The 16,641-nt window shown below is 39.3% G+C and overlaps 1 protein-coding gene across 7 annotated transcripts in view; it reads right to left on the bottom strand.

Annotated features, from left to right (window-relative positions):
* Positions 1-16,641, bottom strand: part of CNTN4 (contactin 4) — a 1,026,598-nt gene that overhangs the window by 184,388 nt on the left and 825,569 nt on the right. For all 7 annotated transcript variants that reach the window (XM_027522789.1, XM_027522788.1, XM_027522787.1 and 4 more), the window contains 2 exons: positions 11,231-11,333; positions 7,460-7,644 (listed from right to left, as the gene is read on the bottom strand). In XM_027522789.1, the coding sequence (XP_027378590.1) occupies positions 7,460-7,644; positions 11,231-11,333 (288 nt within the window). The remainder of the gene's footprint in view (positions 1-7,459; positions 7,645-11,230; positions 11,334-16,641) is intronic.

Here is a 16,641-nt window from a genome sequence, read left to right as displayed (position 1 = left end):
TGTCAAGTTGAAGTTCAAAAAGGAAACATCAAAACCACATGCAGAGACAGAGATTTCAATGTCATAGATTTCCTGTAACTCTTGGGCTTATTCATTGCTTTCTTTCAAAAACACAGAAAGAGCTGGAAACACAACCTTGCAACCCTCAAAGAGGATAGGGAGAAGCGAAGGGAAGGGAGGGCCTTGAGAGGATTTTGAAAAGACCTTGCAAAGTTCTAACTAATTAAACCCTTCTGAGGGCTCATTCTCTCTTCCAACAGGGTTACAGAGGTTAAGGTGCTCAAGAACAAAGCTCAATGGCAGTGGTTTGTGCTGGTCAAGGAGAAATCAACAGCAAATTCAGTCTTTGTGAGACATCGTCAGATACTTGCCTTTTCTTTTTTAAAGTAAAATTAATGCTCAGAAACCAGATTTGAAGGACAAAAATCTACTCCTCCTGAAGTAAAATGAATTCATAGGAACCAAATTTGAAATGATTTAAACACATTCCTCTTGAAGTCAACATCTGGACAGGGGCCCACGGGAACTGAGAATGGAATACTGTATTATATATATGGCAAAGGATAAGATGATCTTTCTTTTAACATGCCAATTGCAGATCTACAGGGCAAAAACCCACACAGTGAAGGTTTCTCCTGCCACTCACTTAGATTAGATGAATCATATCTAAATGAGTGAGTTTTTTGTAATTGAATAGTTCTGTGCCTGATGGAAATTGTTTATATCTCTACATATCTCTTTGGGTCACTGAGTTCGAAGTCCTTGGATAACAAATGGTCCACTTTAGTGCATAAGAGAAAATATTGTTTCCTTTAACTTTTTTTTTGGATAATGTATGTGGGTCCGTGGTATTTATCACTTAATATCTAGGTTCTTTTGCAACACCATATCTAAAAAAATAGCTCCATGGAAGGCTTGAACAGATGGATTCAGCCCTATTATTTCAAAACGAAGTTTATGTCTAAATGCTTTTCGGGCATTATATATATGTAGATCCCAAATACTAAACAGAATTAATCATATTCACATATTAAAACAGAACCATCTGTTTTGGCCATTCATATTCTTTCAAGGTTTGAATAGAAGAATCTCTCCTCTAAAGCGAATCTTTAGTCTTGTTCTCAAGATACAAATTAAACTACAAGGTTAAATGATTGTGTTTTACTTGACTCTATGACACTGTTAATCTCTTGCATAAATGAACAAGCTCTTCATTCCAATCTTTTGTTCAACAACTGCCAGAAACAACCTAAGTCAATGCATAATCCAGCCACTGGAATCATGCAAGCATCTTGTCCAATAACAATTTATATTGCAGACAGATATAGTTTGACCTTAGTGGTCAAACAGTTCTCAGAGGTATCTGGTTCTCTGACTGTCCAAAACCAGAAATTTCTAATAGAAAGAAAAGCCATCAAGAGCCTTAGCCCTTAGGGGAAAAAAAAAGAAAAGATAAAATGGGGGAAAATAATTTAAATTGCTATTAGAATGATTACCTGTAGCCATTCAAAATTATTTCTGGTTGCTTACAGTCTTAGAGAAGATGAATCTACCTTAAGCTGTACTCAAAGATATTAAGGGTTTTTGGTATCAGTTCATTTGGGACAATTAGGCAGACTCTTGCTTGAGTGCAAAATTATCTCATCTTCTGTGTTCATTCTTTGGTCATTCAATTCTTTAAGCCACTTTGTGAGACTGAATATTAGCTAGTGATCACACATATACAGCACATCTATGGGGAAATTAGTACACCATACTAAATAATACTTCTATATTCTGACCCTAGATATCCTCCCATACTATTTGTGGGGTCATGAAGTCCACAGTTTTGCCTTTAGAGCCAAAGGACCATAGCCCACAAGGTCTCGACATACAGCCATAGATGTAAATTGGAAGGAAAATAAAAAGAGCTCTTTTTGGCTCAATAATCAGGTGATTATAAGTCACTTCCTTAGAAAATAGGAAGTGAAAAACTCAGTTGTTCACCTGGATGTTTTCATTTATGACTTTGGTTGTAGAAAACAAGCAGATAAAGTATCTGAATGATTGATGACTTTTTTTCCCTTTTACCTATTTAATGAAAATGTCTTATTGGCAAGTCAAAGAACACAGAACAGGTCTAAAGGATCTCTGATTCTCACTCATTCTATCATCTTGGGTAAGTTATTTTATGTCTCTGGGTCTTTATTTTTAACTTGTAAAAATCAAAGAGTTGGCTCCAACAGATCCTTCCAGCTCAAACATTATACATTCATTGAAAAACGGTCTTGTTCACTGCTTGAATATTATATTCCCTATTTCCTCATGGTGAAAATGACTTTACTCTCTTAATACCTGTTACATCTAGGAGAAATTGTACAAAGGTATTAAATATCAGGAAATTTAGCTCATGTTTCATTCTTCTGAATGATGACTGTTATTCCACTGGTCTATTTGTGCAAAAAGGAATAATGAGGTGGAAAGATGAATAATTATCAAGTGAATTAAATCCATTTTATACCTCCCTCTCCTTTTTTCAAAGATAATTACTGTAGCATCCTCCTTCCACTGTGTCTTTGTAGACTGGTCATAATGCTTGATGTGACAGAAGTCTGCGAGCTTTCATGGGAAGCAGGAACACCTTTATTTGCAGTAATTTATTCTTAGGGTTCACTCTACCACCTGGAAACAACCTGCATAAGAGCAATGGCTTTTGCACTGTGGACTCAAACAAGTAGCATCAGCACAACCAGGAAACGTAATAGAAATGCAAATTCTCAGGTCCCACGCTAGCCCAACAAAATCAGAACTTCTGGGGAGTTCTGTATTTTAATAAAAATTTCAGTTTATTCTAACTGCACTCTAAAGCTTGAGAACTTCCAGCATGAAAGAACAGGCATAGCATCTGGAACCTATCTCTGCTTACTATGGGCTTCTCCGGTGGCTCAGATGGTAAGGAATCTGCCTGCAATGAAGGAGACTGGAGTTTGATCCCTGAGTCAGTAAGATCCCCTGGAGAAAGAGACGGCAACCCACTCCAGTACTCTTGCCTGGAGAATTCCATCGACAGAGGAGCCTGGCAGGCTACAGTCCATGGGGTCACAAAGAGTCGGACAGGACTGAGCAACTATCACTCACTCTGCTTACTATGTAGCTTCAATCAGTAACTTGAGTATCTCTTTGGGAAGCAGTTTCCATATTTAGAAAATGGCTAAGTGTAGGAATGACAAAAAAGTGTCTTACTGGTTCTAAGTCCAAAATATATGTCAAGTCTCCATTTATTTTCATTCTTTGCGTCCTAGCCACCATCATTTCTCACCTGGTTGGCTTTCTGACTGCTTATCCTGCTTTTACTCTTGGTTCCCTATAATGTAATCATCGCAGAACAACCAGAGTGATCTTCTAAAAGCATGAATACAACTGAGTCATTCTCCATTTATAATCTCACAGTGGTTTCCCATTATCAGAATAAAACCCAAACTCAGTGCCTGGCTTACAAAGTACTGCCTAATCTGCCACCCTCCTTTGTTTCCAAACCCTTTATCCTTTCTCACTAGGACTTAGCCACGCTGGCTTCCTTGATGCATCTTACACATGGTAAGTCGTCTTCTGCCTCAGGGCCTCTGCACTTCCTTACCTTCTGCCTGCAAAGCACTACCCCTTGAAAGCATGGCTCTTTTTCACTCTTTAGGTTTCAGTTCAGAAGTCACATCTTACACAAGTCTTCCCTGACTGCCTTATCTTATGAAGTCTTTCTTCTGTTCTTGAAAAGTGAAAGTGAAAGTTGCTAAGTTGAGTCCGACTCTTTGTGACCCCATGGACTACACAGTTCAGGGAACTCTCCAGGCCAGAATACTGGAGGAGGTAGCCTTTCCCTTCTCCAGGGAATCTTCCCAACACAGGGATCAAACTCAGGTCTCCCACATTACAGGTGGATTCTTAACCAGTTGAGCCACAAGGGAAACCCAAGAGTACTGGAGTAGGTAGCCTATCCCTTTTCCAGTGGGTCCTCCTGACCCAGGTATCAAACTGGGGTCTCCTGCATTGCAGGTGGATTCTTTACCAACCAAGCTATCAGGGAAGTCCTTCTTCTGCTCCTAGTTGCCTGCTATCATATCATCCTAACCACCTTCTTCATGACTCTTACCACCTTATGAAATTTTCTAGTTCATTTATTTGCATAATAGTGAATTGCTTGTTTGCTCCTAGTGAAAGAAAAGCTCCTTGAAGACAGGGATTTGTATTATAGTCCTAAGCGTCTAATACTCTGCCACCTCTGGTAGGCAATTAAAAAAAAATTATTTGAACAAATTAATAATATATTAAAGTCATTTTGGAAAATGTCAACATTTAAGCAAGAAAGATTTGTAGTAATGTACCCTTGAAAATATAATATCTACTTCAGTAAGTTTTTAATGCTGAAAAATACCTGAAAGAGCAGATTAAACCACACAGACAAGTACAGGCCATGGCACAAATAACTCGGGAAGATGGAGATGGGTAAAAATGTTCATGTTTGAACTAGCTTCAATTCTTCCCAAACACGAGTAGCACATGCTAAGCTAAAGACACAATCACAGTGGAAACACACCAGCCAGGAATACAGGCTCCTATGACCCTTACACAGGGAATGTAGGAGCAACGAAAACATGCTCAGCAGGCCTTTGGAGGAAGGTTAAATGGTTTCAGTGTGGGATCAGAAAAATTGCCATTTTGTCAGGCCAGAACAGAGGTGAGCACACCTGTCTGGTTTCTCAACTGAAGAGTGGATGAATGGGATGCAGCAACTTGGAACCAAAAAGGACAAGCAGGTCTCTAAGCTGAAACCCAAGGTTTATTGTCCCCAAGCACAGCACATCTTAACACTGTGAGACATTCTCTTGTCAACAAAGAGAGTATGTTCATGGATGAGTAACTGGGGCTACTTTCTCCCCTTTTGTGAAATATATATGGTGATTTTAATTATAACAACTCATTTGAATTGGAGATCTAGGCAGCTGGATATTGGGAACACTGTATTGAGAAAACCCAACAGAGACCAAAGGGAAAAAAAAAAAAAAATGACAGCCAAGCACTTTTGCATAATTAAGCTCTCCTGTGACAATGAAAACAACTCGATAATTTCCGTGTCACCGATATGCTAGTTGAGGGAAAATAAAAGGATAAAAAAGATGCAACAGCCCACCATCATGAAGTCAACTGATCTGACAAGCTTCTAACACCTAGGGTGGTTGACAACGGAGAAAAAGCTGAGTTATCTTCAGAAAGCAGGCACATTTCATTTAGCTTTTTTTCCCATGGATGAATGCAGATAACTTCATTTAAAAGGGAAACACTGTTAGCATCAGATTTTCATCTCCAAGGCTGGGTCCCGGAAAACCTTTCATTGTTTCTCCAGAAGGTTATTGATGAGGTTGATTCTCCAGAAGACTAACTCTGGAATCTTCTGTTTCCAGTGTAGGAAACTTATGACCTACTAGAAAGCACTATGCCAACTCCTGGTGACAGAATACTTCCTACGTTTTTAATATACTGAAAAACAGATATTTCACTTCAAAGAAAACCATGAAAGTGAAAAATTACTTCGATCAATTAACTGAGCAACACAACTAACATTTAGGGATCACAACTACTTAATGGAAAAATCAATCTAACTAATTGAAAAAGGAAAACACTGGCCATTTACCTGAACATTTTCAGGTTGTTCCTACTTGATGCAGGAGAGATGATTATTATACTGAAGAGAAAAATGTACTCTTGAGTGTCCCTTGGACTGCAAGGAAATCCAACCAGTCCATTCTAAAGGAGATCAGCCCTGCGTGTTCTTTGGAAGGAATGAAGCTAAAGCTGAAACTCCAGTATTTTGGCCACCTCATGTGCAGAGTTGACTCATTGGAAAAGACTCTGATGCTGGGATGGATTGGGGGCAGGAGGAAAAGGGGATGACAGAGGATGAGATGGCTGGATGGCATCACCGATTCGATGGACGTGAGTTTGAGTGAACTCCGGGAGATGGTGATGGACAGGGAGGCCTGGCGTGCTGCGGTTCATGGGGTCGCAAAGAGTCGGACACGACTGAGTGACCGGACTGAACTGAACTGAAACACTTAAGACAGTGATTGCATCTCACTGAACAAATCGGTAACGTTCAGTCTTAAGTTTTTCTAGCAATGAACTGTGATGTCTTCTGCTTTTCAACCAATCAAATAAGGTGTCAACCATCATAGTTTATGAAAGAGCAAAGATCAAGCATCAGATCTGTCGTTTGGCATGGGCAGAGTTGATCATTTAGTATTGTTGAAGGAAGATGGGTGATTTTTAAAAGGTGCATATTTATTTAAACAATTGGTGCTCAAGTTATCACGTGAAGGACTGGCTAACATCATGTGCATTCATTATCCCTTGGGCAACACCACAGGTATGAGTCCAAAATGCCAGATGGGAAGGTTGCTGAAGGCTAGCTGATATTCAAAAGCTCCATCCAGTTTCTAATCATGCTTCTAAAAAATCTTACATGACTACTGAACAAAATCTTTTCCCCATATCTGAAATCCAAAATACTCTGGAAGAAGACCCGATGAAATAAATAGACTTTTGTGGTATCAGTTGTTGAAAGACATCAGAAGGTTTAAAGTCTTTGCTACAACTTGCCCCTAAAGAACTGCTCTTATCCCTTTAATACACATTGTTGTTCACCTAAGCCATTCTTAAATAATTATCAATCTATAATATTTATTTTCAACACCGCATGGGATTCAGGCATGTTCCAACTTGGGAGAACTCAGTTTGATTTCAAAATGCCTATCAAATGAAATCCCTTTCTGGATTCCAAAATGATACCCTAACTGGGTTTCCAAGACAGGCTCAATGGATGACCACGTGCTAGAAGCTTTACATTTGTGTTCTGTTTGGATCAATGCCGATGATTTGATTGGAATAGGAACAGCTGCACAGAAAGAGTCTATGGGGTGAGAGAGATTTGTCATGCTCCACTCTGATAAGAACTAAATTTGGACAGCATGCATTTTGAAATGTTCATGGTACCACATTAAATCGCTACCAAATAGGAGCAATTACCAAGGATTAACACGAGCTCCAAGTCAAAATTTGAATGAAGAAAAGCGGAGAGCTTTAGAAATAAATAAATAAATCAGGAGGAGGGATAACAAAACTTTTCCCTTGTCAGGTTTACAGCTTGATGGCAGCAGGAAAATTAGGTCCCTAGTGAATGTGTTCACACTAATATGCATCCCTCAACACATCAGCCTGTATCTTCCCCTCTGCTGTCTCCACACCACTGCCCCCAACCTCCCCTTCCCCACCCAGAACAACCCAGGGGATGATAATTAGGCAGCAAACAGGGTTTTACACAATGGTATTTTGAACAATCCTTCTGAAAAACCTTGAATGCAAATCTCCTAGTTTATGGGTTTTAATACCAAGAATGTCAACAAATGATAAACTGGAATCACTACCTTACCATAGAAAGTCAACTGTCCTTTTGCTACGTTTTTCCCTCTTGAATTCTCAGCCACACATTCATACAAGCCAGCATCCTCCTGCTGAAAATTGGGGATTTCAAGAATCCCATTTGACTTGTGTCTTCTGGCTTTGGTTGCTATCGGCTTTCCATCAGCTCTTCTCCAGATAATAGTTGGTACTGGACTGGTGGCAAGAAAAAAAGGGAGTGAATCATGTTAGAGAAACTTCCTTTTATTTGAATCTATGCTCGTTACAATTCCTTCCTTCTTGGTTCCAAACATTATATAGCTGGCACTAGACAGTGTTCCCCAAAAGTCATTTATTCATGTATCACTATTATAATTTCAGTGATACTCACATCTCTAGTACTATTATGTATTCTGTGTTTTCTTTAGGGATTGAACCCAGGTCTCCCACATTGCAGGCAGATTCTTTACCAGCTGAGCCACCAGGGAAGCCCTTAAAATCAAATAACCTTTCTTACCCTTAAAGAAGGTATTCCATATAATATACAATATTACCAACGAAATAAAAACAGATTTTTATACGCTTGTTACATTTTTTCCAGTGCATCTGTTTAAGATCATAAATACAAAAATTTTTAAAAGTCCATGCACAAATGTGGAGAATTAAAAATGCCTTCCACTAAGATGTGGTCCAGAACCCCTTCTGCTTGAACCAGGTAGCTACTATGACTTAAAATAAGACAGAAGTGATGTGGTGTCAGTTTCAAGGCTCAGTGGATACGAAACTGGCAGCTTCACTTTTTGCCTCTTGGAACACCCTGTGTGGGCCCTTACCAACTTCTAGCAGTCCATTAGGAGGGTGGTTTGGGGAAAGTTATCTTAAAATAGCGAGATAAGGAAAGAGGCAACCTGTGGGGACTTTAAGTACTCTCAAGGCATCTATCATCCTGCAGCTGAAACTGTTAGAATGCATCTTAAATTGTAAGGGCATTACTGAATCTGCAGATCAATGGTTTAGCGAGCTAACCACAGCTTCTGAGTTGCGGCTTCCTAGCAGGGGATACAATTATTTATCTATTTATTTTTCACAAAGGCACACACAGACAAGAAACTAGACTAAAAACCTGCTAATCTTCTCTGGGAAACCTGAGATGGTATTTTAAAAATTAGAGCCATCAACTCGACTATACTTGTTTTAGAGGAATTTAAGTTCATTAGGCAGAAACTAACTCAAAATATGGGAAGGGCTCTATCAAAAGTACATTATGGGTATCTTTACATGTGATGAGACAGTTAAAACGTGCCAGTACAAATAACTGTTCTTAGACAGTCTTTCTGCTCTTAAGTGGGCCGTGATGATGTGTTTCCGCAGCTGCATGTGTGTATCCAAACACTTCTGTGTAGACTGGAGGAGCCCAATTTGGGTCCTTTGTCTTCATTCTAGTGCCATTCAAGTAGTGTGAATGGAGTTTAATTCATACTCCCTTTGAAAGTGGGAACAACATAAATTTTGCTGTTTTTCTCCATAGATTTTTCGAGGTGTCACCTTGCAGAACTCTCCAAACACATTCCTATACCATCTAGTTACGTTCTTTCATCTTTTCTTTGCATTAAGCTTCATATATATATATATATATATAAATGGGCTCCCCTGGTGGCTGAGTGGTAAAGAATCTGCCTTGCAATGTAGGAGATACAGGAGATGTGGGTTCGATCCCTGGGTCTTGAAGATCTCCTAGAGGAGGGCATGGCAACCCACTCCCGTATTCTTGCCTGGAGAATCCCATGGACAGAGAAGTCTGGCAGGCTATAGTCCATGGGGTCACAAAGAGTCAGACATGATCGAAGCATCTGAGCATATATAAAATAAAAAATGGGACCATCTTTGACTGTTTAGCAATCTACTTTTAGTCTCTTAGTGATAAATAATGGGCATTTTCCAGGTCTTACATGTTGTTTTACAAGCTGACTTTTAATGTCAGTACAGTGTTCAATCCTATAGCTATGTCATAATGTATTTAATGGAGTAAGTTTTCAGAAAATAAAGAATGAGCGCTGTATTTTTTGGCCCCCAAGTAAAGATACTACTGTAGAGTATACTGTCCTGACTTGAAAACAGGAAAAGCAAAAGAATCCTTTCTTTAGAACTAAAAATAAAATTGAAAAAAAAAAAAAGGAACAACTTTCTTGCATGGTTGCTGTGAAATAAAAAATGATGTGAATATAGATTACTTGCTAAAACAGAAGCTGAGCAAAAGTTAGTGTCCCTGCCTTAACCCACATCTGGGCCCAGGAAAAGGGTGAGGAGTTGGCAATGGGTTAGCTGGATAAATGAGGTTGGCTACAGAGATTCACAGGCATCATTAAAGTGCACCAATGACTAAAAATTCTTATTTCAGGTGAAAGTTTTTATCACTGATGCCAAACCTTTTCTGCAAGGTTACTGGGAAAATCTTAACTGATCTATTTTTCATTTTCTTTATGCTCTCTGACAGACACTCTAGGGATAATTTAACTGGTTCCCAAGTAGGCTTAACTGAGAAAACTCCACAGATTGAATAATAAAGTTGTGAATAATTTTGAGATGACTCTGTAAAACAGAGACTCCTTAGAGAATATCAGGTCTTGCCAACCTCTAGCCAAAGTAGAAAGAAGATGCTATTGCTTATATACGGAATCTAAAATACGACACAAATGAACTTATCCGAGAGTCCCTCGGGTTGCAAGCAGATCAAACCAGACAGTTGTAAAGCAAATCAGTCCTGAATAATTATTGAAAGGACTGATGCTGAAGCTGAAGCTCCAATACTTGGGCCACCTGATGCAAAAACTGACTGACTCACTGGAAAAGACCCTGATGCTGGGAAAGATTGAAGGCAGGAGGAGAAGGGGATGACAGAGGATGAGATGATTGGACGGCATCACCGACTTGACGGACCTGAGTGTGAACAAGCTCCGGGAGTTGGTGATGGACAGTGAAGCCTGGTGTGCTGCAGTCCGTGGGGTTGCAAAGAGTCAGAATTGACTGAGTGACTGAAGTTAACGGATGTAACAGAAACACACTCACAAAGATAGAGAACGGTTTTATGGTTGACAAGGGGGAGGGAGTTGGGGGAGGTGTGGATTGAAAGCTTGGGATTAGCAGATGCAAATTATTATACAGAGAATGAATAAACAACAAGGTACTACTGTATATCACAGGGAACTGTATTCAATATCCAGTGATAAACCATAATGGAAAATAACATGAAAAAGAATGTATATATGTATCAATGAATCACTCTGCTATAGGGCAAAAATTAACACAACATTGTAAATCAAATATACTTCAATATAAAATAAAATTTAACAAAAAACTAGAAAGAAGAGACTTTCAATTTAAAAAGAAATAGAAGAAAAATTTGATGCACACTCTGTAAGCTGGGACCCAAATGAAATTCTACCTTTTTCCAAACAGTCAACTTCACTGTACCTCAGATGAAGGCCACTGTTTTCCTGTCATTCTGGGTCAGACAACATGCACATTACAGGTTATCGTAACAGAATGAAACACTTTCAGAACTGCCTATTCTCCTCCCCTCTGTGGCCGTGTCCATAGGGGCAGCTAACTCCTCGCACGCCATGCCACCTCCCTTCTCCGTGATGACAGGACAGAATCAAAGAGGCACACACAGGATCACAGTGAGAGAGGCTTGGCTTGCTTTTCAGTTACTTCATAAACCATTACTGTGAACAGTGCAAAGAATTTTCTTGACTTGCCCAAGCTGGAGGGAGGACAATGGAGGAGAGAAACCAGAACTTACTTTCCTAACGCAAAGCATTCCAGCTTCACCGTTGTTCCCTTTGCGGTCGGGACCGTTTCTGGAAACTGCACTTCTATTTTTGGTTCATATTCGCCCATCACCCCTGTGAATAAACAAAGGAACTAAGCCTTGGAGATTCTTTTAAGACATACACAAGTGTTTTTGTGTTAATGTAGGATGTTCCTATACATCATTGTGTGTGTAATTAACCCCTTCACTTAAAGAGGCTCCTATCTCCAACAGCCATGAATCATGGCTTCTTTCCCAGTTACTGCTGGAGGAAATGTGTATTCCAGCACCACACCATCTGCCTAGGATTAAATTCTCCATGTGGACAACTCTGCTTCTCAAAAACACTTTGTTAAAAATGTAGTCATGGAAGAAAAAAGGCGGGGGGTGGTTAAGTCCTAGTCACCATTAATACCACATTATTATTTTTTTTTGGAAACATACTGCAGAAAATTTAAAATATGTTAAAAAATATGTGCATGCTTTAGTTGGGTCTCTGTAAAGAACATTTCTGAGTAATTAGTTTATAACCACAGATTATCTTTCACTTTTGAAGGCCAATCTGAATGAGTCATAAATTGGTATATGCAAGGTAACACAAAATTCATATATTTTTATTATATCCTGAAATAATGATAAAAGAATAATAGGTAGTAAATATAGGAAATAGCCTGTAAGTGATACCCATCTTGCCAACGGTAGTTTTACCCTAAAGATCCTATTTTCTTACTTTCCAATATATCAAAAAATTACTGTACAATCATAGCCAAGGTGTCAAAGCCTAACAAATTAAGTCCATGCTTTATAACTAAATGCTTATGAATTATTTCTCATCAGTCATTCTTAATGCTGTCTACCACTACTCTAGTTGTTTTGATACATTCATTTCTGTTCAATTTCTAGTCATTTTCTATGGCCTCTGATTCAACTGTGGCAATATAAAGTTTAAAATTATCTAGCTCACTAAAACATGATAGGATCCTCCATTTCATCTCTTCTTTAGGTTTCCTACAGTTAGAGAAAAAAAAGATCAAAGGATTCAGATGAAAAGGTTCAAAGTAAGGTATGGATGGGGACAGGAACAATGGCTCAGAGAAACAATTCTATGTGTTTTGCAGAGGTGACCCTCTTTATCTGCAGCTTCATAGCCTGAGAAGCAGCAAGGGAATGTCTTCAATGTGCAAAAAAGAAAAAATCAACCCCTTGAGTCAGATGATCTAATAGCCTTGCTAGATTTGTTGGGACGTATGTCATCAGACCTGGAGAAAGAAAAGGCAACCCACTCCAGTATTCTTGCCTGGAGAATCCCATGGACGGAGAAGCCTGGTAGGCTACAGTCCATGGTGTCTCAGAGTCAGACACGACTGAGTGACTTCACTTTGTGCAAAGCTGAACATCGTCATTTTGTTATTTTCTTTTCATAGACTGACAGAGAGGATTGGCTATGGAAGGCATCTTTGAGATCATTTGGTTCAGCAATTTCTTTTAACAGAATTTTTTTTGGCCATGCCACATAGCATGTGGGATTTTTAGTTCCCTGACCAGGGATAGAAACTGTACCCCCTGCATTAGAAGCATGGAGTCTTAACCACTGGACAACCAGTGAAGTCCCAGTTCAGGATTCTCAATATTGGCATTCACAGATGTACACTTTTCTGAAGAAAGGACCTATACCTAGCAACAACCTGTTCTAAAAAGAATCTTAAACCCTCCACCAAAATGGAAATCACAGTTCTAGTCTGTCTCTGTCTTTTACAAGCAAGCCTGTAATCCCAAAAGGGTTAAACAGTTTGTCTTAAGTTTCACAACACACCAGCATTCAAGGTTGCAAGCCTGGTCCCTGATTTCTGGTCTAAATCTTTTCCTATGGCCTCTCACCACTTCGGGAGTAACACTCCCAAACTAAATTCAAATATACTAAATCCATGTGTGACACCCTCAGATACAAAACCATTCCTCCCTTTGTGGCCAGTCTATTGAGTCCTTTTGCCTTTCCTAGAGCATGTGCCACACAGCTGGACCATAAAGAGACAGTGCTTACTAACACCTGCATTCACACACTTCTGCTGAACTTGCTAACAAACAGCCCATGCAAGTGACTCATCATCCCATAAATATCAGTAGTATGACTCTGAGTGCAGGAGCAAGCTAACACCTTTGAGTGCTGTGTGTGTGGCTGTATACTCTAAAAGCAGTGTTAATTAAAAAACAACTGCCTTGAGAGGAAGAGGTTCTTTTTTTTTTTTTTCATCTCTCTCTCTCTCTTTTTTGGTTGCACAGGCTTTCTCTAGTTGTCTGAGTGGAGGCTACTCTGTGCTGTGGTGTGTGCGATTCTCACTGAGGCATCCTCTGCTGCGGAACATGGACTCTAGGCGCATGGGCTTCAGTGGCTGCAGCACACGGCTCAGTAGTTTTGGTCCGTGGGCTCTAGCGCTTGGGTTCAGTAGTTGTGGTGCACAGGCTTAGTTGCTCCGTGGCATGTGGAATCTTTCTGGACCAAGGATCGAAACTGTATCTCCTGCACTGGCAGGCAGATTCTGATCTAGAGTGCCACAAGAGAACTCCAAGAGAAAAGGTCTTTTGTCCTCCCAGGATATCACAACAACTTCCACTGCAGTGCCTCATGCACGGAAGGGAGATGAGATGATAAAGTGAAAATATGGGGGTCAAGGCTGTGTCAGCCATGATCAGGTTTTCCTAGTCCCCTTGTTCTATAAACACTACACACAAACCTGGTTTCCATAATCCAGCTATGAAAGATACACCAAGGATAAAAACTATCTCACACAGTTTTGTCCTAAGCAATTGAAACATCACTACTTAGTGTCTGAGGCCCCCTGAACTATTATATTAATTGCTTATCCTAAAATCTCACCCATTATGGCTTAGACTCAAAGTCCTCTCCTTCAGCATCCTGTACCCTTTCCTCAGCACGCTCTATGCTCTAGCCCACAGAAGTCTGTAAATGACCAAAAAGTATCAAACCTTTTTGCCTCAGCTCTCACGGTCTCCTATGACTTCTTTTTAAAAACATATAATGTAATGATTTTTAATAAATGGACTGAGTTGGGCAATCATCACCATAACTCAATTTACAACACTTCCATCCCTCAAATAATATCCCTCATGCCTATTTACAGTTAATTCCCAGAAGCAGTCCCAGCCTCAGGCAACCACTAATTTGTTTTGTCTATAGATTTACCTTTTCTGGACATTACATATAAATGAAATCATATAACATATGGTCTTTTGCATTTGGCTTCTTTTACTTGGCATAATGTTATCAAAGTTCATCCCTGGTGTGGCTTGTATCAATGATTCCTTCTTTTTTATGCCTGTATAATATTCCACTGTACAGAAGAAAAATATTTTAATCATCTGTTCACCAGCTGTATTAGTTTCCTAGGACTGTCCTTGGAAAGAGACACAGACTAAGTGACTTCAAGCAAAATAGATTCACTCTCTCACAATTCTGAAGATTAGAGGTCGACAGGGCTGTGCTGTCTTTGAGACCATGGAGTATCCTTCCTTGCCTCGTCCTGGCTTGTGGTGCTGATCATCAATATTCAGGGTGTTTCATGGCTTGCGGCTCTGACAGTGCAACCTCTGATTTGTATGATGTTCTCTCCATGGGTCTTCCCACTGTTTTCTTATAAAGACATCAGTCATATCGGGTTAAAGATTTACCCAATCCCAAAATGATCTCATCTAACTAATTTATTTCCTAATAAGGTTGTATTCTTAGGTACTGGAGGTTAGTATTTCAACATATAATATCTTTTGGGGGCACATAATTCAACCCAAGTTACCAGTTGATGGTCATTTAGGTTGCTTCTTCTTTGGCTATGGCATGGTTTGGGAATGGCATGGTTTTCACTGCTGTTTAATGAATAATGTTACCATGAACGTTCACATGCAAGTGTTTCTACGGACACTTTTATATGTTTTCATTTTTCTTTTGTTCCCCATGACTTTTACATGGATGACTTTTGCTTCAAGTCTCAGCTCAAAAGACTCCCCCTTTGAGAAGTGTTTCTGATCACATTATCTAAAATAGGTGCCTGCTGTCACTCTCTGTGAATATCTTCTTTCCTTTATGTTAATTATCATATGTATTTCTCATGTTTAGTTCTGTCTTCCATACAGATTGTAAACCCCATGATATCAAGTAATATGTCTGTCTGTTTCACGCTAGCTTTTGTCTTCGTCTCCACACTTAGTAAGTGCTCAGTAAGAAAACCAACATAAAACATTTTACAAATAAACTTCTGGGCACTCTCAAATAGCACTGCTGTTTTCTATCATGTTTATAGCTATTTATACACTTGCCATGTCTTCTGTTGTACTTTCACTTCTTTGAGGAATGGAAGTACTTGTGATTTTTTCTGTTCCTCGCAAATCTCAGCTCAGTTCAAGGCATATGGGGGGAAAAAAAAACAAACTGTAATAGGTAGGGATTTGTGAAAGGGAGTAAGATGGGGCAATGTGGCCCTTTATACTGGGACACATAATAGTCATTAAGAAAAACATTTAAGTCTTCTCGGGCATGGAAGTTGTTTTTAAGCATTATCATGGCGATTGGTCAAGTTCACTCACTTCAGACTATGTTTTTCTAAAATGTGAGAAAACATAATCTGTGCAGGTTGTTTATGTGGTCACATGGAGTGATTTCTGGGTGAATACACAGTGATCTCTATTTACGGCTACAGGAGCTGAGTAACAGTGTTCTCAGTAATGATGAAGATGGTACTTCATTTACGGCAGTGGTTGCAGGACACAGTGTTGGGATCAGAGATGGGGTGGCACGGATTCACTGCTATTTAAACATTTTTAGTTGTATATAAAGACTGTCCTCGCATTTAAGGCATAACAAAATGAAAGAAGCCATTCTCTTCAACTACATTATGAACGTTTTTTGGAACACCTGTGCAGTGTTCCATTTAATTTGCTTACATCTGGTACACGTTACATTTTTATTTGACTATTTCTTTCATTTTAAAACTATTTTGGCCCTTTGCTACTCTCAATTTAAAAAGCTGTTGCCTTTTATATCTTTTAAGAAACACAAGGTCCCTTAAAACAGGAGTGCATTTTTTTCTAGTCATTCCTCTGACCACCTGCACATTTTTGAACTTAATTGGCCTACAGCTGCTCTGGTGATTTATAGAATAATTAGGCAAAAAGTGATGCCATTGATGGAACTGCTTCAGAATCCTTTTTCTATCTTCAAACTATCTGGAAAGGTGGGAAGATAGAAAGGTCTAGGTGCATCTACATAACCAAGGTAAAGCTGAAGCTAAAGTGCATACAATGTTGTCAGGATCAACCAGGTCATATAATCTCAGCAATATTTCCTTTCTCCTGACTGAAAATATATATTGGATTGTCCAAAAAATTGTTCA

Source organism: Bos indicus x Bos taurus, chromosome 22, assembly GCF_003369695.1.
Source record: "Bos indicus x Bos taurus breed Angus x Brahman F1 hybrid chromosome 22, Bos_hybrid_MaternalHap_v2.0, whole genome shotgun sequence".
NCBI lineage: Eukaryota > Metazoa > Chordata > Mammalia > Artiodactyla > Bovidae > Bos > Bos indicus x Bos taurus.
The sequence above is the reverse complement of the archived record's forward strand: the minus strand, read 5'-3'. Positions and strand labels throughout refer to the sequence as shown.